General features: G+C 34.9%; 2 protein-coding genes across 5 annotated transcripts; one reads left to right on the top strand and one right to left on the bottom strand.

Annotated features, from left to right (window-relative positions):
• Positions 1–64: 64 nt before the first annotated feature.
• On the top strand, positions 65–14,760 carry LOC149065542 (gamma-glutamylaminecyclotransferase-like). 4 transcript variants are annotated; one of them, XM_089253591.1, is made up of 4 exons: positions 84–608; positions 4,799–5,017; positions 9,113–9,348; positions 14,581–14,760. In XM_089253591.1, the coding sequence occupies exons 1-4, from the start codon at positions 402–404 to the stop codon at positions 14,612–14,614; spliced, it is 696 nt and encodes a 231-aa protein (XP_089109717.1). In that variant the 5' UTR covers positions 84–401; the 3' UTR covers positions 14,615–14,760. The 4 variants fall into 4 exon arrangements, with proteins under 4 accessions (XP_089109718.1, XP_089109717.1, XP_089109716.1 ...); XM_089253590.1 differs by having other exon boundaries at positions 86–608; positions 9,113–9,429; XM_089253593.1 differs by having other exon boundaries at positions 91–307.
• Positions 14,607–24,703, bottom strand: LOC149065541 (uncharacterized). The gene is made up of 7 exons (XM_089254006.1): positions 24,662–24,703; positions 24,068–24,118; positions 22,360–22,414; positions 20,511–20,587; positions 19,007–19,109; positions 18,582–18,656; positions 14,607–14,852 (listed from the first exon to the last, which is right to left on the bottom strand). Exons 1-7 carry the CDS (start codon positions 24,701–24,703, stop codon positions 14,761–14,763), a joined length of 495 nt encoding a protein of 164 aa, XP_089110132.1. The 3' UTR covers positions 14,607–14,760.

Below are 24,703 nucleotides of genomic sequence, written 5' to 3'. Positions count from 1 at the left end.
AGGACGTCTGGTAACCCTACCACAAAAGAATGTGGCTTTTCTTTCCGCTTGGTATCGTCATCTGTACTTCGTATAATTAGCGGAGAGGTTCATCGTTTCGTTCATAAACGTTGTTCATTCGAGCGAAATCACCAGTCAACTTTCGCGTTCGGCGATAAGTTGCCAATTATAGCAGCTCAAAACACACATTCACAATTGCAGGGAGACTTGTTTTAAGCCTGGTCTTTGATGAAGGAAAGTTTTGACTGGTGGCAACACTGTTATTAATACTGCTTTGGTTTCGGTCATACACATAATGACATCATCGGTATGAACTTCCGTACTTCAATATATGTTTTGAGTATAATGAATGATGCGACATAATTAATAATTCGTTTAAATAGCTCATTGGATTTTCTGAAATGATTGAGTTTTTATTTATGCCTCTTTGTAAACGCTTGAACGTTACGACCATCACAGTGGAGACTCTATTGAAAGTTACTAGCTCAAATTCATCATTCTTCAGATACATACATAACCAAAAAGAAAGATATTACAAAGAACTTGAAAAAAATTCTAAAGCTCATTCTAACTGTCAAAAAATTGTTTTGGATAGAACTTTAATGAATGTGAGTTATCTCTATGAAGATAACTTTTATTATTATTTGTGTGTTTTTTAAATACGTATATTTTAATTACAATGGAGCTTTGGTTGGCAAACATAATTTGCTCTGTGAACATGCTCATAATCCGAATCACTCATATATAAAAACAGGTTTTTCTACAGGGAACTCGGATGATTTGCTCCACAATTATTCATTCACATAAAATTGACTGATGAAACCAGCAGCTACTCAATAATACAACACAATATATAGTAATGCCATAAAGTGAACATAAAATACAATAATGTTTACAAATTAACTTGCTCTATAGCAGTGTTTCCCAAAGTGGGCAATATCGCCCCCTGGTGGGTGATGGAATGGTCCAAGGGGGCAATATAACCTACTGATTTAACATAGGATCCTATAGGTTTACTTGAGTTGGGGGGCAATGAGAGGAAAAAATTTCTGATGAAGGGGGGGGCGATGGACAAAATGTTTGGGAGACTATGCTCTATAGGATAAAAGAGAAGACTATTACTAAAAACCATACGTGCACCTCATACACATTCCTCTGTGGAATTCATAACGAATTGGCACACGCTGGAATGCATGTTCTGAGTGTATGTGTAGCCTTATTATGTTGTGGAGTTGTGCTTGTTTCGTGTTTGTGTGTGTGCTGCCATCTGTGTTCCATTTTCTGAAATAAAGATGGAAATGCTTGAATTTTCATGTTTTGTCAATATTGTGTTGTAGGTCTGCCTGCTGTCTGTGGAGAGACTTTTTCAAATGGGAGACTGGTTTGCATTCTGCCTCTAAGCCAGAGAACGGCTGACTTATGGGGTGCTATCTGCTGGCTCACTGCAACATTTTTCTTTTCGTGTGACTTCAAGAAGAAACCTATCCAATAAAACTTGCTTTTAAGGAATTGGAAATTGCATTGTTGTTAAACATATTCATTGCTCGCACTGTTGCAGCTTTATTTGGGTTGTTTCTACGAACTTTAGCACAGCTTCCCACATTTTACACATCTCTCTGATCTCATTTGAAGTGAGGAATTCCTCGATGCCCATAATCCTGCCCATAAGCTCTTGCACATAGGGGAAATCCATCACTATCTGTGATTCTTAAATGTTGTCTTCCTCGGAGAAAAATTATTGCGCAGCATCTGTTAATATACTGATTAAACTCATTTATTTTTATCTAAAAATATCTTAGCTTAGGTTGTGTAAATCTGGCGTTTTAAAAAGTATTATTACTTATTTCAATCAAAGCAGAGCTGGCAGAGCTCGATACCCAAAGCAGTTTTGAATTTCAGATACAGCTTTTTTTGGAAAACCATTACATTGTAAATGGTAGTAAATATGCCATATTATAGTCAAACTTTGTAATTCTTACTTTTGCACTAAGATCAAGTTATAGGAGTTTCTTAATTAAGCATCAAATACAATCAGCAAAACCTGCCAAATTAAAGGACATTTTAATGCTACAATTTAGTAGTCTGACTCACTTATAATGAACATGAATATTACAAATGCTTACATATAACAAAGTTTTTTCCTGTGTCTTGTGTATTTCATATTACTCATCTATGCTATTTTGATTGCTTATAATGAACCCTGATTTCAACAAGGTATGCCTATAACTAATTTTTGACATAAAATTGTCACGAATGTCTTTGTAATCTTATCTAAATCTTATCTGTAAATTAAACTTTATAAGTAAATCAATAATTGCCACATCATTTTTCAGTTGCGTAAGATTTCAATCAAAATTTTTCAATCTTTATAAAAATATATACTATTTTAATCTCTTTCAGAGAATGCTCAGATTACTAAAAAATATGTATCATGCATGTAAAATGTTATATTTTTCTTGAGCACATCATTTTTCAATTCAATACGGATATAATGGAGTTCGCTTATAACAAACAGTTTGGCTGTTTTTTCAGACTTTGTTATAGGTGGATCCGACTGTATTTTGATTGCTAGATACATTCTAATGTTATGCACAATAAGGGTAATGTTTTAAGTAATCAGTGATTATCTAGATAATTTATTGATAGGAATCAACATTACATATTATATGGCATAAAGGAAATTTGTAAACACCTATCTGTTATGGAAAGGGTACAGCATATGGTTTATATCAATACACATACTGTATAGAAGTAGTTCAAGAAATTTTGGAAGGTCGAGAATCATCTTGAATTGAGGAATATCAAATAGTTCCATAGTTTTTCCTTCAGCCTTTATGATATGCTTTATTCAAATTGTATATTTTACAAGAAAAAATTCACATATATTGTCCAAAATAATTCTGTAGAGAGCAGAAAATCATATTAAGTATTTATTTTTTGTATAACCTAGTGATTTCAAACATTACATGCAATCAGTTTGTATATTTTCAACTGGAAATTTTATATTGAATAGCAATATTTGAGATTTTTGACGTGGCAGTTTAAAGTGTCAAAAACCTGCCTACCCTGACTTGAACATCACTTTCAGCATCTCCTTTGACTCTTTCGCTGATCTACATGGAATTGTGCAATTTATGATTTTGGTATGTCTTTTTTCCACTGTTCAATGTGGACAATGTACCTTACTCTTTTTTGACACTGAGTAAATTGCAACATAGGTTCCATTGTAAATATTGTTCCTCTTGATGGTTACTATCACCCCTAAAATTAGTTGTTAATTGTTTAGAAAACAGTTTACAAATACCCTGTACACATAGTGGTTCCTACTTGAGATGTTATTAGGACAGTACAATGAAAATGCGTTAAGCCCAGGGCCTGAATTTGACTAGATGGGCCCTGGGCAAAAGAGGTATTAGGTTCCCCTTGGACTGTGATTGAAGAAGTTTGGTAGGTCAACAAATAAAGTACATGTTGTTTGTAAACACATAAAAAAAAAGGGAATTCACTATTTTAAATTAGAAATGTAATTTAATAGTCTCCATAAAATGCTTTAATAGTCTTACAATAAATGCTTTTGTCTCACTCTCATATAATGTGATCAAAATATAATTTTTGAGATATCTCAGCTTCAATACACAATGAAGCTAAAGAGATGACAGTTTTTCTTGTAAAAGACTTGAGTGAACTGATGATTTTTATCCTTTTTAATAAGAATGAGCTTTCTCTATGACAGTTTGATATTGGTGAAACTGTCGATGATGATTCAATGCTGTCTCAAAATTTGGAAATGTTTCTTCTAAACCTCTAGCATTGTGGCATCAACCTGAACCAAAGATGAAAATTGTTGCAGTTTGCCAGATCAGCTACATGAAGTCTTGCATTGCAAATATGAAGAATCTTCATGAAGATTTGAGGATTTCTTGTTTATTAAACATGTTTTATAAATCATTTTAGTCAAAAGATGTGAAATTGATGAATCAAACAAAAAAACTGACACATTGAAGCATATTTTCGTCACATAGTTAATATTGCAATAGGTGCATTGTACATGCTGTGTAAAGTCTATTACTGATTGGTAAAATATTAAAATTGATATTTAATAGGGTTTGCTATTTAAATGGGCACTTTAACAATAGTATGATGTGGTGTAGGGAAAATTCTGATTTTCCAAAGTTTTACTAAATAAAACTCATAAAAATTTGAGTAAAATATAATATACTATTATAAATTTGGGGAACCCCCCCCCCTAAAAACATTGGGCCCTGGCCAAATGCCTATGTTGCCATGCTGAAATCAAGTCCTTGTTAAGCCAGAAAAACTTCTTTGATATGGGAAATAAAATAGCTACCTCTCTAAAGTGAGACTTCTTGATTGGGAATATGCCTCAACAACTTTTCCAGCAGGATTTCCCGTAACACTCTACAACAGTAGTATTTTTATTGAAATCTATGATTATTATTTTTACTGACACTAAGCTAGGATCCCTCTACCCATGTTTATACATTTTGTCTGTAAAATAGGTATTGGAGTTTTGTACTACATGGAGTGGTAATAATTCAACTCCTTTTTTTTTTTTGTGTCTTTGATAATATTCAGAGTTATAAGCTATCACAGGGATATACAAAAAAAATTTTTTTTTTCCTAGAAAAGAGTCGTCAAGTATGTTACATTTTTCTCATTTTGATTTTTGTTTTAAAAATGATTTTGTTAAAATGATTTCTTTAGCTTGCATAAAAATATGCTTATGAAAACTTCCTCTTGTCTTTTTCTGCCTGCTAATGCTGTGTGTATTTATTAGGAAAATTCAGATAAAAATAACAAGAATTTGACTGAAAATCGTCACCTCGTATTTTTGTATGGCACTTTGAAAAAGGATGAGCCAAATCATAAGTTATTGCATGACCAGAAAGGTGTCTCAGTATACTTAGGACCAGCTCAAACGCTGAAAAAATGGCCTCTTGTTATTGCATCAAGGTATAATATTCCATATTTACTTTACTGTGAAGGCAAAGGAAAGGTAAGCAATTTTTTTTATAATTATTTCATGGACATTAAAATTTGTGACAAGTAATATTATTCATTTCATGCTTATCAATCAACTCAAAATTTAGACAAGAGGTTTCCAATAATCTAGTTGACGTTGCGCTTTTGACGGTTATGAGACTGTTTCGTGGAACCTAAACTAACATCAATATTTCTCAAATATAGATATTTTCATTGCAACACCAAAGTAAAATGTTTTAGCTTTTGATGCAGTCGAACCCCAGAAAAACTCAGAAATCCCTGAAGGTTGGACAGTAAACTGGTTGGGTTACAACAAAGCTTTGCAATGGTGAGAAGAGAGAAAGAAAGCACAGATAACTTGATTGAATTTATTCCACTGGCGTTTGGATGAAATACTTCGTCCATGATCATAAAGGAGTCAAAGAATTTCATATTAAAAAAAATTCTAATCACAGAATGATTGAGCAGGGGCTACTATGCTCATCATCTGTGGATGATGGGAGCAATCTGATTGTTAAACCAGAGTCTTCCAAACTTATTTATTTTATCTCCCTTCTGCTCTGAAAAAAAATATACTCTCAGTGCTTTCCTTGCTAAGCCGACCTGTAGGATCCTATATTGCACCTGTAACTCCTACCTGCGCCCTTTGTTTGTTCCATCACCCCTTTGAGAAACATTGGTTTCATGACATATTTTTATGTTTTTAAATTTTATATACTATTGCACTTTTAGAGATTTATTTTTGGATATTAAAAACCACATGTTCTGTCTGAAACCCAAACCCTGATTGACCTTTAATAATGATGTATACTTGACCATAGCACTGGAGTGTGTTTTGTAGCAAAATAAACCAAAATTACTTTAAAACAACATAATTTTATCCATTTCCCTATTGAGAAACCACATATGAAATCCATTGATGCTATAGCAGTGCCTGAAATATTCTGTGATTTTCTTAATGTAATTATTTTTTCCAGCATTATTATGACTATGCATTTGTTGAAAATATAATCCAATTTTTCGTTTGGATGCTTAGTTATAAAAAAATGAATATGCACTCAAGCGAGCCTTTTCACATGTATCCTAAAAGTTCTTGAATTATAAAAAAATTACACAAAAATATGTGGTGTAAAATATGGGCGGAGACATGGGGGGGGGGGACCATGCCCTCTCCCCAGCAGCAGTGAGCAGACTGATCTAATGTATAAACATGGCATTATTTGAAATAAAAGTATTTAATGTATACAGGGTAGCGTAAGGAAAGTCCCTCAGCCACATTTTACTAGTGAACCATTGATCCTAGAGGCATACTTCCAATTGGAAAAGTATCCAAATAATGTGTAGATCTCAGATGTGTTATTCGTATTACAAAGGGTTGTATACAGGCTGTCCCAAATTGTTTGCATAGCGAATATCTCTGTAACAGTTGACTTTCAAACATACTTTCAATTACAAAAAGTTCTCAAATGACGTGCAGTTACTTAAAACATCAAAATTTTCTTGAAGGGTCGTATACATGGAAAAATAAAGAAATTTACTTTTTATACAGTCCTAGTGTGCTCAGAAACCGAATTAGAAAGTTGTTGCCCTGTCTCTTCTGGGGCCAACAAAAAAAATTCACACTTCTAAGTGCAATATTTACTTAGATATTCAAATTCGAGTAAATTTGGGGAAAAAACAGCATTAAATGTTGGTAAAACAGTTTTTCTGCATTTAATACTGTTTTCCCCCAATTTTCCTGTTTTTTGAATTTGAATATTTCAGTGAATATTGCACTTAGAAACTTGGAATTTTTTTTTCATTTGCCTCAGAAGAAACAGAGCAACAACTTTCTAGTTAGTTTTTTATAAATTTGATCATTTTTGTCGCACCACAGCCATTTTCTGCACACGAGGACTAATTAGACCGGAACCTACAATTTATTGTCGATTCAGAATAGCAGGCTTGTTTTTTTATACTCATCAAGAGGCTGGTATGCTAACCCCTTAATGGGGGACTCCCTGCGGTAGCAGTTTTTTGCTGCGGTCAAGTCGCCGTTTTTTGTTGTACCTCTGTGTCAGGAAAGTTTTCTGACAAGGACAAACCGGGTATCGAACTCGTGACACCTCTAAACATCCTTTGGTACTTCAGGCGAGTACCTTATCGACCAGGCTACTGCACCCTTAGTTTTTTATACAGATACCCTGTGCTTAAAAGAACCAATTTTTTTTTAATTTTAATAATTATACAACCCCTTGCAACATGAATAATGTATCTTAAGTTCAACAGGTTGTTACTTTTCTAATCAAAATTATAGCTCTAGAATCAACGGTTTGCCAGTAAAATGTGGCAAAGGAACTTTCCTTAGCACACTGTACATTTTGATTGCAATAAGTAACTGCTTCCTTCATATTTGTTACACTTAACACATCAAAATTTCTTCATTTAAAAATACCAGAATGTGTGTTTCTTCCAAATTTTCTGAGTTGGGTTCACTCATTTTAATCATCACCAAGTAGGTTCATAATTCTACCCAATCTCTCAGTAGAAAAATAAGTATAGGGCTGTTATATATATATATATCTGAAGATGTAACAAATTTATATATATATACCTAAAGATGACAAAATTTATTATTAAACCGATTATTAATTCTGCAAGCTAAATAGTTTTCTGTCTTGGTAATCAATTTAGTTAAGAACTACTGTGCAGTTGTGTGGGCATCGTAATGGCTCTGCAGATTGATCTGTGCATGCAGCACAGGTAGCAATTGGCTGTACAGTAAACTCTCAGTAATCCGGCCATGTGCTAGTAAAGTAATCCAGCATTTTTCTTTGAGCATAGATGCAGAAAACATGTCATTGTATGTCTATGCACAGATGTTTATATTATTTAAATGGGCTTTTTCAATTAACTGGCAATAATTCAGTGATTTTAGTTATACGACACACTCTGGTCTGATATGTGCCGGTGTGATGAACCTGGTCTTATTTCAGGTTCAGTAGAGAGCATCACGAGATGATCCAACACAACAAGGGTCAGAAATGAACTCAAAATCATTACTTTATTACTTTTAATTTGAGAATATTTAACAGAATTGGTTGTAAAAGTTTTATAAATTTGGAATGAAACTGATATATTACCATAAATTGCCACATTGCTTGTCCTGATATCCAATCAGGAAGTTTATTATAGCCAGGTGTTTGATGTCAGCTCATCCATTCCTTTGCCTCATGAAGCCATGAATAGAGTTCAGGAACATATATAGAGGACTGGAGAGCTATCCCATGGCTAAGACATCCTAACTCCCCAAGTGAAGCTAACTAGTAAAATGGAATTACAAGTGCAATGAGACCATGATGTTGTTTGCTGCAATATATATACACATCCTACCAGCTATAGGAGAGGCAGCCAATCACTACCGATTGTATATAAGATTTGTATATCATCCAAATTGCCTCTGTTGCCACCAGGTGACATTAGTGGCTGCAACAGTGGTTTTGCATAAACAATGCGGGCATCTCCTGACAATGATGCACCATCGTGTCTGATGGTTGTGGGCCGACACTGGATGCTTACTTATGATAACAGATGAAAGTATTTATCAATGCGAAACACAAAACTTTAAAGCACTTTCAAAAATGGAATGGTTTGTTTCCACTCGCGGCACCATTACAGCGGATTAGTGAGAGTCTACTGCAATTGTGTGTTTTCTGTACTTTCCCAACTTTAAGGTGTCAATGCAGGCCAAATTTCTCTCTAAGGAAGTCTCTCCTTAAAGAGCAGACAGATCTGCAAACACAAAAATTGTTTTAATTTTTGATTTCTAATTTGGCAACACTTCAAACACATGATACGCGCGTCGGACATTTTGTTAATTTATCAGGGAATATACACATATACAACACTTTCTGGCATTTGCCAAATTAGAAATTCCTCTGAATAATGTTAATAAGATGCATTGATGATTTTACTAATTCATGATTTAGTTTTAAATAGATTAGTTAACTATTAAATTTTATGTGTTTTTTCATGTCATTTATCTAGTTCTTTATTTTAATTTCCTTAATTTTTATATTTACAACTTTATTTCATTCAACCATTTATGCTTTTTTTTAAATATTTCTAGCAAGTAGTTGGAGAAATATATGAAGTTGACAACACTATGTTGGAAGAGTTAGATAAATTGGAATGTCACCCAAAGTACTATGAACGAACTCAAGAGGAAGCCCTATTTTTTCTTAAGAATGAAATTTGTGTTTGTTGGATATATTTTCTAAAAAAATATTCTCCTCACCTCCTGGATCTCCCATTTTTTGAAAATTATTCATCAAATGGATCACATGGATTGAAATATGTTGAAAGGTTTGTACGTCCTGAAGGATATGATGTTAAACCAGAAGTGATGTTGAAATGAAATTAGTTATAACTTTAGGCAATTGAGAGGTACTGTAACAAATGACATTATTCTATGATAAAAAATATTTGTTTTTTAAAACTACAGTGCTGTATAGTATTTTTCAAGTGATTTTTTTTTGTAATTTTGAGAATGCAATCACAAAATTTTCTGTGGTGACCATAGAAGGTACCACAAGGAAATGGGCTAACGCAGTGCTAGAGTTTGTAAGAGTATAATTGAAATTTTGTATTAAGCAATAGGCCAAACCTTTTTTTATAACAAATTTGTTATCTCAAAACAATCATATAGCAATTAAAAAGATTCCTACGTAATGTAACACATTGAGGGGATAAAAATCAAAATTAATTGTACAGTCAAAAATTCACAAAATTGAGAATTTAGCAAATGATGCTGGGTTACGGGAGAGAAATTCAACAAAAATAGAGGCAGAGAAACCAGTGTGAGAAAAATTCATTCCATACTCCAACAAATTTTATACTTCTGGAAAAGAAATGAATAAAATTGGCAATTCACTGATGATCACAGATAGGACATTTCAGAGAAAGTTCAAATGTGCTTGGAAAAAATTTTAATGTCATTGCAACTGTTTAAGTAAGGTTCAGTAATGAAGTTGCTAAGGTATTTGTGTAAATAGATTGAAATTCACTAGATTTGATTTCAGCATAGAATTTATTCACTGTAGATTGAATGAACGTGTTAAGAAGTAAAACAAGAGATTGTGGGGTCGGGATTAGTTAAAAGGTTTCCCAGGAAAAGTTTGAAGGAAACAAGTGATACACTCCAACCCAGGGCCGGTGCCAGGCATGAGGCAGTATGATTACAGGGGCAGCATTTTCAATGACAGATTTATTATATGACAGTGTTTTCACTCTCTCACACACACAAACTTTTACACATCAAATAATTTTGAAGGGAAAGCACGAGTGAATAAATGAGCACAGGTAAATACAACACTTTTCAGTGTTGATATGTTATTGAATTCTTTGCTATCCAATGCTTAATTCATCTCAGCACAACTCCTTTCTTGCACATCCAAAAAGTGTCACCTATTTCTAGAGAAACTGGTTCTTGGAAAAAAATTAGGCTACTTCTCTTTTTTGTTAAGGATCTTTTCGTTCTTTATGAACATTTTTCCAATTGAGTTTCCTTTCTTTAGTCAAATCCCCCCAGCATAAGCATGGATTCCTTGTTCATCTTCTGAGAAATGCCTCTTTCAGCCAACACCATAATAGAAGAATCTCTAGTGTGGTGCTGTTTAGCTCCAGAATGTTCTGACTGCCCATTTCTGTATACTTATATCTGTTCTCTATACCAGGGTAAAGTTTTTCGCGAAACCCTTGATGATAATGCTGTTCTACAGAATTCAAAGAAATTTTTGCATATTTAATCAAAAAAAAGTGTTTCTACTGCCGTCCCAGCAACATCATTGCCCCAGGGCAAAATAAAAGAGGGCCTGGGCAGCACCTCTTAATTTACATATTTATTGTCATAAATAATTTTACCAAATTTTATCGTGATTCAACTGAGGTTCGTGCATGGCCTCCACAAAGGGAGTGGGTCTACAGGGCTCCTGCCCGGGTGCCCAGAGATAATTTTCATCAGATGTGGTTCTTTTTTGTTTTTCATGCTACAAATTAATATTAAAGGGGGGTTTGTGAAGAGTCTGACCTGGGGGCCACCGAAGATCGCAGCCTAGCGCCCTATTGCTGGATGTGGCACCACTGGTCTCCGTGCTGTTCCCGGTTGAACTCATGGTTGGTATTCATAAGGTTGGAGCCCCTGTCAGCCTATTAGGAGGTATATTCACAATCGAGAGCTTTGATAATAACCATCACCAGAAGAAAAGCACCCCCAAAAACTCTGACATATGGCTTTAACTGAAGTAATCATGATGCTAATCATCAGTGAATCATAGGGTGTTCATTTGAGTTGTGTCAGTGAATATATATATCACGCATCTGAAATCAAGCATCTATCCTTAATGTTTTAAGTGCACTATGACCTCTACCAGCAGGGCCACAACTAGATGCTTGGTCACCCGGGGCACGTGCACATTTTGACGCCCCCTTGTAATGTTAGAGAGGTTTAAGAATGAAATTTGCACCCCTCGGGTCTAGTGCCTGGGGCACGACACCTGTCTACAAGGGTTGGACTGGCAGGGCTCTAGCACGAGGGCCGGGACAAACTTTCTTTTTTAAATATAAATTCACTATAGTGGAGGCCCCACCGAAAGATCAGTCTTGGAGGAGGAATATGATGAGCACCTACATGCTCACAGTAAAATGGAAAATTTTGTTCTTACATGGAAAAAAAAGTGCCCTTTAATTATTTTTTCGCAGATAGGGCCACATTTTGTTCTACTTCACCTACACAAACCTGTTTCTATGTGGAATGATAAAATAACATGCTGCCTCGTACAATTTAGGGAATTTTTTTTCTGCACAGCCAAAAAAACTGAAGTCTGAGAATACTTCTGGGGCAAATAACAGCTGTTAAAATTTCGAAGCAAACTTAATAATTTGATTAATATTATTGCTTATAGAATATCAGTTAATATCATATCATATATTGTTTTTCTCATGCGGCACATTAATCAAAATCCGGTCGCTGATTGTAATTGAAGAATTGTAACAGCTTTATTTAATAGGTAGCGGAAGAGGTTTAGTTCATTGATGTTTCTCATATGTAATACAGGCTGATTATAAATTCATAGGACAAACATGAATTATGCTGTCTTATCACCTTTTAAAAGTGATAAGACACCTAAACAAGCATTTTTCATCATAGAATGTGCGGTCGAATTGCAATAGAAAAGGCGGTAGAGGGTGTTTTTATAGAGTGCATAAGAGCACTTCACCAAAAACAAATATCACATTTTTAAGATGGATTCACTGCAATATGTGCCATCACCTATTTGAAAATACATATGCACCTTCGGATTGGATTAAAGTTTGTTTTTTATTGGTGCAAAGACTATCAAAGTTATACTGCATCAAACACCAGTTTGGATCGAGAAATTGTCAATGAAGCCCCTGTCAGTTGAAATAGTTTGATGATTGGAATCATACAAGGCAACAATAACATTAACAAACTGATAACTGAAACCAAGAGTGAAAAGCTTTACAAAAAGAAATGTTTCTGTTAATACGATCAAATTTGGCCTTGAATTCAATGAATAAAGCAAAAAAATTGTTCCTATCTTAGGGTTCTTTTTTGTTAATAAGGCAATCTAAAATGAATATATTATCAGTTGTTAATGATTTTTTCTCTGAAACCAATTTGAGAGGGGGGATAAGATATCGTTTTTGCAGAAAGCCATGATTCAAGTCATTGTTGTGAAATTAATGTATAAATTTTCAAGATTGAGCAAAGGCATGACAGAGGCAGATAATTCTCTGGGTTATCGACTGAGCCTTTTTTACGTAAAGGGTAAGTGAGGCTAGTTTTCTTATTAGCCTAGCTTTGGAAACATTGTTTATCATTTCAGGCATTTGCCTAGTCCTAACAAACTTTTAAAGTAGCCTATCATTCCAGTCGGGCCCTGTTTGGTATGTATACAAAATTTGGCGGAGAGCAGTCTAAAATTGTAGATCTGTATTAAGAAAATATACACACATAAAATTGATTTGATGTGTGTATATTTTCTTAATACAGATCTACAATTTTAGACTGCTCTCCGCCAAATTTTGTATACATACCAAACAGGGCCCGACTGGAATGATAGGCTACTTTAAAAGTTTGTTAAGACTAGGCAACGAATATAGAAAATCAATTTTATGTTCAGGGTGTCCATAATTTAAAGACCCTATTTTAAAGTAGCCTACAGGCAAAACCAGTCATCAAAATTGTGAAATTTTTTGGAGGACTTCATGAAGTGATGGGAATTTGTTCTGGGGGAAATTAGTTGCACATTTCACCACCAGCGGGCGTTTTATTAAGAAATGACACATTTAGGCAAATGTTTACAATTGTTACTGCAACAAAACATGTTCCACATGATGGCCATCCTTTTCAGATACCATGTGAAATCTCAAGATGACATGTTCCACAACTGACCGAAGTGTGTGCGGGGAAGTGTTCAGCATGTGGCATAAAACGTTGCCTTTAAGGTCAGGTAAAGTTCTTTGATTATCATGACTTACCAGACGTTTCAAATGCCACCAAAGCCAAAAATCGCATGGATTAAGGTCCGGGAATCAGGGAGGCCATACATTAGGGAAGTGCCGGCTGTTGATACGTTCTTCTGTAAAATTAAGAACATTCTTAACACACGCTGCAGTGTGTGCAGGAGCTCCATCTTGCATAAAGATTATGTCTGCAAGGCAGTGACATGCTTGCAGAGATGGAACAATTTTGTTCTGTAACAACAATGCATATCGCTTCACTGTGATCGAACATGTCACTGGACCTGTAGAATGTAATTTCTCCTAGAAGTAGGGACCGAGAATAAATGTTGCAGTAAATCCATGCCATGCCATACTGTCACTTTTGGTGAATGGAACAGAACTTCTAAGATAGCGTGCAGATTTTCTGGTTCCCAAATTTGGCAGTTGTGAATGTGCAGTGCTACCACAAGAATTTGAAGCTCTGTCCTCTTCACCTGAAGCAAAACTTCCTGTTCTGCATCTATAAAAATGGGCTTTCTTCCTCTTCCAGGAGAAACAGCTAATGATCCTGTAGTTTCATATTTCATTATCATACTCCAAAGGTTTTCAACATTCACTGGACCTTTTTCAATCCTCTTCCAAGTCAGATTTTTCCATAGAGTAGTTATTGCAGAATTGCTGTTTTGTTATAACAAGAAAGTGTGATCTTGTAAACTTATCGTCATTGTGAGCAGCAAACACATTGAGAAACATCTCTGCAAATGTTTCTAGGTTTTATAACAGCTGCTGCGTGACATCATATAAATTTACATGTTTACTACTGGTATTCAAAGTTAAACGCCCTCTGGTGGTGCCGCAACATGTACAACTAATTTTTTTCCCCTAAAACAAATTCCCATCACTTCACGAAGTCCTGCACAAAATTTCACTTTTTCTGATGACTGGTTTCGCCTGTAGGCTACTTTAAAATAGGGTCTTTTAATTATGGACGCCCTGTATATAGATGTATTGAAAGTGTGATTTTTTGTATCTCCTGAATCTCCTGATGTCAAGTACAGTTTCGTTTTCCAGTGAAGAAACAAGTGACCCTGAAGACATATGGTGAAAGAAATTTAATCACAGATGTGCTACATACATTGAAGATATTAATATCCTTATGTATTATGTATATAAAGCTTTTACAAGTTCTATGTTTGCTACACATTGTAACTAAAGTTCTAATCTGTACAAGAATAAATATTTTTTTGTTAATCAATGTTCACAACCATTTCCTCCATTAGTATTTACACACTCTTGCACTTTCATGATTTTACCTTGACTTCCATCCAATATTATCAAATCACCTGCATCGAAAAAAAAGTTTCAAGTCAGTATTAATGTAAAGTATATACAAGGTGAAAAATTTAGAGGAGACCATCCAGCAGTAGATTAAAAATTGTTGATGATGACGATATACAATGTGCATAGCAAATGGAGTATGGTATTTTACTGGCGAATAGAATCCTAGAGATATACCTTCAATTAGAAAAAGTTTCCAAATAACATGTAGTACTCAGATATGTCATTCATGTTTCAAGGGGGTTGTATAGTTATTAAAATAAAAAATTAACTTTTTATACAGTGCCAGTGTGCCAAACCCCCAACTAGAAAGCTGTTGTTCCCCTGTCTCTCCTGATGCCAACAAAAAAAATTCCATGTTTCCAAGTTCAATATCATTGAGATATTAGAAATACAGAATAGCATAAGGAAAAAACAGCTCTAAATGTGGAAAAACTGTTTTACCTATTTTTTTTATTTATTTTCCATATGCCACTGTAAAAACTCTGTTTAAGTTGATAATCTCCCAGAAACCATCAACTGCACCACTAGATTTTTTGCTGATGATTGTGTAATTTACAGTACCATCAATAGGAGTCTGACCATGAAATTCTCCAACTTAATCTGAATTCCATCTGTAACTGGTGCTCATCAGAGCAAATGTCTCTCAACACATAAAAACAGTTTCCATGAGAATTTCTCATAAACTTTTCTTCTGAATTTCCGTATGCTATTAGTAATTCAACTACACTGAAGAGCCAAAAAAACTGGTAAACCTGCCTAATATCGTGTAGGGCCCCCGCAGAAGTGCTGCAACATGACGTGGCATGAACTCGACTAATGTCTGAAGTAGTGCTGGAGGTAATTGACACCATGAATCCTGCAAGGCTGTCCATAAATCCGTAGGAGTAAGAGGGGGGTGGAGATATCTTCTGAACAGCACGTTGCAAGGCATCCCAGATATGTTCAATAATGTTCATGTCTGGGGATTTAGGTGGCCAGCGGAAGTGTCTAAAGTCAGAAGAGTGTTCCTGGAGCCACTTTGTTGCAATTCTGGACGTGTGGGGTGTTGCATTGTCCTGCTGAAATTGTCCAAGTCCGTCGGAATGCACAATGGACATGAATGGGTACAGGTGATCAGACAGGATGCTTACGTACCTGTCAGAGTCGTATCTAGACGTATCAGGGGTCCCATATCATGCCAACTGCACACGCCCCATACCATCACAGAGCCTCCACCAGCTTGAACAGTCCCCTGTTGACATGTAGGGTCCATGGATTCATGAGGTTGTCTCCATACCCGTACACGTCCATCAGCTCGAAGCAATTGGAAACCGAGACTCGTCAGACCAGGCAACGTGTTTCCAGTCCTCAACTGTCCAATGTCTGTGTTGTCGGGCCCAGGAGGCGTAAAGCTTTGTGTCGTGCAGTCATCAAGGGTACATGAGTGGGTCTTCGGCTCCGAAAGCCCATATCGATGTTTCGTTAAATGGTACGCACGCTGACACTTGTTGATGGCCCAGCATTGAAATCTGCAGCAATTTGCAGAAGGGTTGCACGTCTGTCACGTTTAATGATTCTCGTCAGTCGTCGTTGGTCCCATTCTTGCATGATCTTTTTCCGGCCGCAGCGATGTCGTAGATTTAATTTTTTTACCGGATTCCCGATATTCATGGTACACTCGTGAAATGGTCGTATGTGAAAATCCAAATTTCATCGCTACCTCGGAGATGCTATGTCCCATCTCTCGTGCGCCGACTATAACACCATGTTCAAACTTACTAAATCTTGATAACCTGCCATTGTAGCAGCAGTAACCGATCTAACAACTATGCCAAACACTTGTTGTGTTATATAGGCGTTGCCGACTCTGGTTGGTTCCATATCTCTTTATTTGCATACGCATGCCTGCACCAGTTTTTTTCCGCTCTTCAGTTTATATATCTTGGCAGACCTACACTAGAATTAACTCATCGACTACAACTACTAGAAAAAATGTGTTCAAAACTTTTCTTCGTTCACCCAACCTGAAACATTCCACTTGCGATGTCAGACTTTTTGTTACCGAGCTTACATTTCCCGCATACTCTCCTACCCCAGTAGCTAATGATATAGTATGTTACTGGGGTATGTATGCATCTGAAATCTGGAACTGCTACACTTTAAGTAATATCGACAAATTAGAATGAATCTAAAATAAATCCACCTGCTTTATCCATGACTGTTAGTCTTCGTGTCCATTTCTGAATTTTGATGTGAAATTAATCTTCACCCTCTCGTTACTCACCAACTTATTTTCTAATTAACTATGCTATATAAGATTCCACATGGTCATCTAAAAACTTTGATACTTCTGGTATTCTAACTAAAGCATCATATTTCTCTAACAGACTTAACCATCGAATAATAAATTCTTAACCCAAGAATTTTTTTTTTTTTTTTATTCTCCATTTTTTTGCTTCTACTGACAGTTTTAAACAGTTTATTTCCTCATAACATAGTTGACTGTCTGTCCCTTCTGTGATGTAAGCCCTTTACCCGTGTGGGGACAGAGCCCGGGTCGTGTCTAGTCTGACAGACATATCTACCAGGTGTACAAGTATGAAATGCAGATTTTTTTTTTTAAAAAACACATTAAATTCGGAAGAATGATAAAAAGTGCTTTATTCAAAGTATGCTCTATTGCTTGTTATACATTTCCCCCATCTTTCCTGAAATTTGTGAATACCACGTAAGTAAAAATCTTCCCCTTTTGCTGCGAACCATTCATCGAGTTATTTTTTCACATCTTCGTACGAACAAAAGCGTTGCTCAGAAAGTGCGTGACCCATCAATGCAAACAAGTGGTAATCGGAAGGAGCCAAGTCTGGTGAGTAAGCCACATAGGGTAGAACTTCCAGCTGAGTGCTTCCAACGTGCTGCGAACCGCTTTTGCTGTATGTGATGGAACATTGACCATTGAACATTGTCAAGGAGCATTTCACGTTGTCATGGGGCATTGCGATTGGAAACAGCTTGTTGACTAATGCCCAATTGCTCTGCGAATTGTTTTTGTGTCTGTGTAGTATCATCCTCGTCCAACAATGCTTCCAATTCCACATTTTTTTTTTTTTGGCAGTTTTCCATGTTCCTTGTCTGCAACATCGAAGTCGCCACTTTTGAAAAACCGAAACCATCATTCACACATATCTTGCGATGGAGCATGTTCACCATAAGCTTCTCGAAGTAATCGGTATGATTCAGCAGCAGTTTTCTTCAAATGAAAACAAAAAAATTAATGCTGTCTGTGAATGCTCTTTGTTCAGTATAACTTTCGACATATTGAACACAACAATACAACACTATGCACACACTTTTCCAATTTATCACTCGTGCGCATCTGACACTTGTTGATGACACAACAAAATGGCGCAGTGTCAAATCTTTATAGCACAAACTGCATTGGTGCACCATCTGTTTTCTGAAATCCGCATTTCATACTTGTACACCTGGGACAGTGGTTAGAGTGTGATACACGCATTGCGAAGGTCTGACAGACAGTCAACTATTGTTATGAGGAAATAAACTACATTTAAAACAATCAGTAGAAACAAAAAAATGGAGAATATAGTTGACTGTACATAGTTTGAAACAAAAACCCTTCAGATATCATTCTCTTATTACGAGTGAATTTTTGAACAACATAAAACAGCCTCTGTCAAATCAAACACATACTCTTGTATGGGCCTCTGCCTATAAAATCATATAAAAATTACCTGTTTTGAGTAAGGCTGTTGCTCCCTGAACTCCGACTACACAAGGCAAGCCATACTCTCTAGCAACTACAGCACCTTCAAAAGAATATTTTTTTCAAACAAATACATAATTTACGTCAAGGAAAGAGACTTTCTGGATATTATGTCAAGACAAATTTTGGAAAGAAAAGTTAGTAGTAGCTGGGATAATACATAAATTAGTTTGATACATAAATTCAGATTCTGGTTCAACTTCTGTCTCTCAAAGATTCGATTATTCAAACAAAATACAATGAATTCAGATAACATTTTTGCATAAAATAATTTATATTAGTTATTGCTCTGAGTATGTAGTCCATGTTAATGTGCTTTTATTTTACTGGCATGAATTATCAATGTTAGCAATAGTGAGTAATTATTTTTTCTGAGATATAATTTCCACATACCGTGTGATATGAGTCCACCCAAGACAGTAATTACACCAGATAATAATGGAAAATATGGGCTCCATCCTATATCTGTTGAATATGTCACAAGAATTTCTCCTTGCTGGTATGAAAAAAAAAATTGATATTAAAGCAATAAATTTTCAATGACATAATTTAATTTTCCAAGAAAAAAATGTTTAAAATTTATTTGTACCATAGTTAGCAAGAGGTTCAACATATTTTTTTCACAGTAAAATATTTTTATATGACCGATGAGGAGGTTTTTAACCGAATATATGAGGTTTCATTCGATTATGTGCAAATTTTTTCCCTCCTTGTACTTATTTTCTTCCCATTTAAAATCAATGCATTAACACCAATTACATTGGTTATTTTGAAAAGAGATGAGGGTGAGATTTTTAAGAAGGGTGAGAGCCCAGAGTTTAATGATGACCCATAAAATTTGTTCTTGACATGCGTGTTAAAGTTAAATTATCTTACAGTGCAACAATCATCCAACGAGAAAAGAAATGCATATTAATATGTCAAATCTGCTCAACATCAACTGCTGGACAGTGAATGGAATGAATATTGTTAGAAGAAAAAGAATTATCATTTACGAAACTAGCACAATTACACAAAAAAGCTTCTTTTCGATCCTTGTTCACCTTTTGTTGTGAAGGACAAGGGCGTAGCCAGGGGGGGGGGACTTGGGGGTCTGGTCCCCCCCCCCCCCGAAATGTGAGAAAATGACCGAAAAAAGGGAAAAAGATGGCCAAATCTATTGTTCTGTCACTTTGGTCGTCGTCCCCGAACGAAATTTCTGGCTACGCCCCTGGTGAAGGATCAAAATAAACTTTTTTTTGTGTAATTGTGCTGGTTTCGTAAATGTTGGTGTGTTTCGTGCAAGTTGTGTTTGAACAGTTATTGTTCAAACCAAACTTGCACACTTATGAAATTATGATCTGGACTGCCAAGACTGTGATTCATTGAGTTTTTGTCACAATGGCAAAACAGTTACAACTGCCATTTACTGCCAAAAGCTTGAGAGTTTCATAAAAATTGTGTGGGGGAAAAAAAAGTTACTCATTCATTTAAGTACCATAACTGCACGCATGCTCACTTGTATGAGTATGAAAAAAACCTGTTAAATAAGAATGCAAGTCCAGCCTTCAAATACTTTTCAATAAGCATGGTAAAATTTATATTGAAGAAAAACAGACACCTATAAAAGAATAAATGAATATTGCATTGGATAACATGACAAAATTTTTAACCTAATTTCCTTTAGTTTTAAGAAGCCAGTGAAGCATGGGGGCACAAACTCTGGCTTGCAGGCAGGGAAAACAATTTAAAAAAATCATTATTTCTAAATATGGTATAGAACATGAAATTAAATCTAATATGTATACAACGTATATAAGTCCCTTTACCCTGGAATAACTTGTAAATCATTGAAATGCAAATCATAAAATGAAGAATAATCAATTTGCGTGCAAATCTGGAAAGTGTATATTCGAACCTTTATTTCGATAGCTTTATCCACTGATAAAACTACGCGAGCCTCAGCCTTGACAACTCCTGCACAGACTGGAGTACCTGAAAGATGAATAAAGCAATTTCTCAATAAGGTTTTTTTTGTCTATATTATATTGAAGTTGATCATTTTTGTCGCACCACTGTCATTTTCTGCACACACAGCCAATTAGACTGGGATCTACAATTTATTGCAGATTTCGAACAAATTTTTTTTTAAATACTCATTGAGAGGTTGGTGCGCTAATCCCTCGATGTGGGACTCAATGAGGTAGCAATCTTTTTTTGTAGCCATGTCACTATTTCTGTTGCACCCCATGTCAGGAAAGTTTCTGACAAGGACGAAACCAGGTATCGAACTCACAACACTCCTAAACATCCTTTGGTACTTTAGGTGAGTATCTTATCAACCAGGGCTACCACGCTCATATTGAAGTTGTTTTAACCCCCTTATCTCTGTGCAAAGAATCCTATCCTTGTTATTTTTAATCTTATTGCATAGAACTATTTTTTGGGAAAAATAGTATAGGATATTTATATATCCATAAATAGGATATTTATGGAAATGATCTCAAGGTGAGTTGCAGTACATAATTTTTCAAGAATTCAGATTTAGTTGTTTAAAAAAATAATAATTTTCATCAAGGCTTAAAATATTGTTTACAGGGAACTGGATAAAATGCTCAATTGATGATTTTTGGAAATAAAATTCACTTGCTTTCATGAGGAATCAAACCACCTTACCCTCACAACTGAAACAAGTGCTCTAACCAGTGCGCTACAGTATCAGGGATAATTTTCTTTCTTGGAGCATATATATGCTGAATGAGACTGGGCGATGGACAGTCTGACATGACTCAGCTAACAGCTTGTAAACTTGATTGGCTACCAGATAGTAACATATACATAGAGATCTCTCTACATTAAAATATTGTTTTGATTGTTAGATGATTGAGCAGTTTAAGGGTTGAAAAGTTCAAATAGAAAAAATCAATTGTTTCAATACTTGAAATATTATGCAACTTACATAAGAACGTTAGAAAATTAGACAGATATAGACAGCTTTTTTCTCAGCCCAAGATATCAAAGAAATTCAGATATTGTCTGGATACTATGCTAAGGTGAACTGGAAGAGACAAGTCCCGGCAGAGACAAGATGACTTTTCTTTCCGAGTTCACCTCAGCATAATATCCAGAAAATATCTGTTTCCTTGTTAAAAAATTACTTTAACACTTTCTCTGCCATCACGTGTTTCAATTCGCGGACCAATGTCTAGTTAACTAGTCATCATATACATTGCATCCAATGGCATGGTTGTTGAAATTATATCAGTCAAGTTGTAGATAGAGCTTTGAGAATGGATCTGTGCCTTAGCCAAAGTTTATTTTGCTCTTTTTGAAACCCTGTCAAATTCCTGTAAAACATATTTATCAGCATATGAATCATTTCATGGTATAGTATGCTAGTATTCATAAAAATTATGAGGTGGTTTGTCAGCATAGCTCTATCAAATTTAATGGGCAGTAAAAATGTTAAAAATACTATTATATGAAGTGTATTTGCAAATGATTTGTAGATAAAAAAAATTTTAAATATTCTTTCTTTCTGTAATATCTTATATAGAACATTCTCTGCACGAGAAACCATTTAAATTTTTTTCATTTCTTTCCATCAATTCATTTCATAAGCTTAAACAGTTGAAGCATTTTCAAATTCCCTAGGTAAAAAATTTTCAAATATTAAAAACTCAAATATATATATATATATATATATATATATATATAGATATAGATATATGTATGTATATATATATATATATATGAAAGATCACTACCTTCTAGCTCAAATGTTGACAGATACTGATCATCATAATCAGCTTCATCTGTTATCTGAAAAAAATAAAAAATTTGCCTCTTTGCAGTATATTTTTCTTTCTCTGTATCTCTGTCATTGCTCAGTATACAAATTATAATATACGGGGGAAAACTTCAGTCTGTTTCAGCTCAAATAACCCCTGAACTGCTGGTTATAGAAACTTTTAATTAGAAAAAGTATTTATATAATGTGTTCATTTTAGACATGTAATTTATTTTACTAATGACCATATATGCAGAGAGATTGAAAATTTAATTTTTTTAATGGTCTCCATGTTCTCCAACTTCCAATTGGAAAGTTGTTGCTCTGTCTCTCTTGAGCCGCCCCTGCCCAAAAAAAACTCAAAACAAAAAAAATGTTTCTAAGTGCAACATTAGTTAAGGTATTTAAGTAAAAAAATTGATAAAAATGAGGGAAAGAACATCATATATTAAGGAACAAGCTTGTTTTATCCGGTTTATGTGCTGTTCTTTCCCTAATTTTCAGCGATTTTCGAACACAAATATCTTGGCTAATTTTGTATTTAGAAACTTAGATTTCTTTTTGTTTTGCTCACATGAGATAGAGCTACAGCTTTTTAATTGGAAGTTAGAGAACAGGGAGACTACAAAAAATTAAATTTTGTATCTCAGTACATATACAGCCGTCAGTTAAATAAATGATGTCTAAAATGAACACGTTATTTGAATATTTTTAAAAATTGAAAGTGTGTTTCTACAATAACAGTTCACAAGTTATTTGAGGTGGAACAGGCTTAAGTTTTCACCCTGTACCGTGTCGATAAGTGTTTTCATACATTATGTTTGAGCACTACATGATAAGCTATTTCAAATTGTAAGCCATATGATATCATTCTAAAAACATTTTTGTTCTATCTCTCGTAGCATCTATAGAGCTCTAAATAAACAACTAGAAGAATATTTTTTCCAATGAAGATTCGCATCAAAATAGCATAATTTATGAGAGAGAGAGATCTTATATTGTTTTATTAATATTTCATACTAAGTAAAGAAATGTGCACAGATCAGCAATTTCTACATTAATATCCATAAACAAAGGGGCAGATACAAGTTATTGATCATATACATTTTTTGAATCATATACAAGAGGTTTCTGGAACACCTATAAATGGTGAAGTGAGAACAAATAAAAAAAATTCATTCTTCATGTGTGTTAGACATCAATTTTTTTAGGCAAGTGAAGCTATAAGTATGAGTAATGAAGGCAACTAGACAATTTTGATATTGCATGTGTGTACAACAAATTATAAATCCTTAATTAACAAAACATAACCCTATGAATCCTTTGTGAATGGAAAACAAGCATTCTTCTTATCTAGAGAATAGATTAAAATGACTTTTTGAATGAACAAAGAACTTTTAACCCTTATCTTATGGGATTCTCCAATTAGAACTCAAATCAATCAATAGAAGTCAGAATATATGGATCAAATATTACCAGTTACTAGTTTTTCATATTGTATTATGTACCAAGCCAATACAAACTTGCCGGCAAAACAATAAGTTGCTAAAACATCATGATTTTACATCTTTTAATCTGCTGAACAAGCAATTGTAGACAGACTGTATAACTAAGAGATCAGGCAAGTCATTTAGGGGGCTTTTGAAAATACACTAAAAATGGTATATATATATATATATACATACATTGAGTACATGTGCTTTGCCCCCCTCCCTGAAAAAGTTGGAATGACGGCCCTGTAAGAGATGACAATATTTTGTCCTATTTCTCTAACAGCAAAATATTTCTTTTCTCTTGAGCATGCGCTTTGTCTTAGAAAAAGCTTCTCATATACTTTCGACTTGAGCCAAATGACTTTGCTAAACATGAGAAGTAGCTAGCTGTTTCATAAACTGGCCAGCACATGGGCATGATATACGCAGAGTGAACTTTATCTGCCAAAGGAAAAGGGGATGATAGATGAACCCAAATGAAGCATAAAACAAAGTAGCAACCCCGTCCTATCTCCAACTGTTTTTGAGTTACAGTGGATGGAAGGAAAATGTATCAAATCTAGAAAACCAAAATCTGAAATTTCTGAGAAATCAACACACAAGCTAAGCATATACTTGAAAAGAACAGAAAAAATCCTACAAGGTGACACCATTTTAATCAGAATATCTGGATTTAATGGTGATCTACAAGTGCTAGAAGATTGGAGTGGAAAATCAAATTTTTGCCAATATCCTGTAACCACCAATTCCGCAAACACCCTTCTAGCTACAACCAGTCAAATATACCAAAAACTTTTCCATTCCCCCAGCTTTTGTCCTGTGCCTCAT

Source organism: Pholcus phalangioides, unplaced genomic scaffold, assembly GCF_987345545.1.
Source record: "Pholcus phalangioides strain wild (caught in Gottingen) unplaced genomic scaffold, Ppha-v1.0 ptg000039l_1, whole genome shotgun sequence".
NCBI lineage: Eukaryota > Metazoa > Arthropoda > Arachnida > Araneae > Pholcidae > Pholcus > Pholcus phalangioides.
Note: the sequence above shows the minus strand (reverse complement) of the source record. Positions and strands in the feature narration are given on the sequence as shown.

Excerpts from the sequence above, each read along its gene's own strand:
- LOC149065542 (XM_089253590.1), top strand. The coding sequence starts at position 402 with ATGATTGAGTTTTTATTTATGCCTCTTTGTAAACGCTTGAACGTTACG. Across the intron at positions 609-4,798 it reads TGGATAGAACTTTAATGAAT|GAAAATTCAGATAAAAATAA; the intron begins GTGAGTTATCTC and ends TGTATTTATTAG. Across the intron at positions 5,018-9,112 it reads ACTGTGAAGGCAAAGGAAAG|CAAGTAGTTGGAGAAATATA; the intron begins GTAAGCAATTTT and ends AAATATTTCTAG.
- LOC149065541 (XM_089254006.1), bottom strand. The coding sequence starts at position 24,703 with ATGAGGCACAGGACAAAAGCTGGGGGAATGGAAAAGTTTTTG. Across the intron at positions 24,119-24,661 it reads GGGGAATGGAAAAGTTTTTG|GGCCGTCATTCCAACTTTTT; the intron begins GTATATTTGACT and ends CATCTCTTACAG. Across the intron at positions 19,110-20,510 it reads ATAAAGCTATCGAAATAAAG|CAAGGAGAAATTCTTGTGAC; the intron begins GTTCGAATATAC and ends TTTTCATACCAG.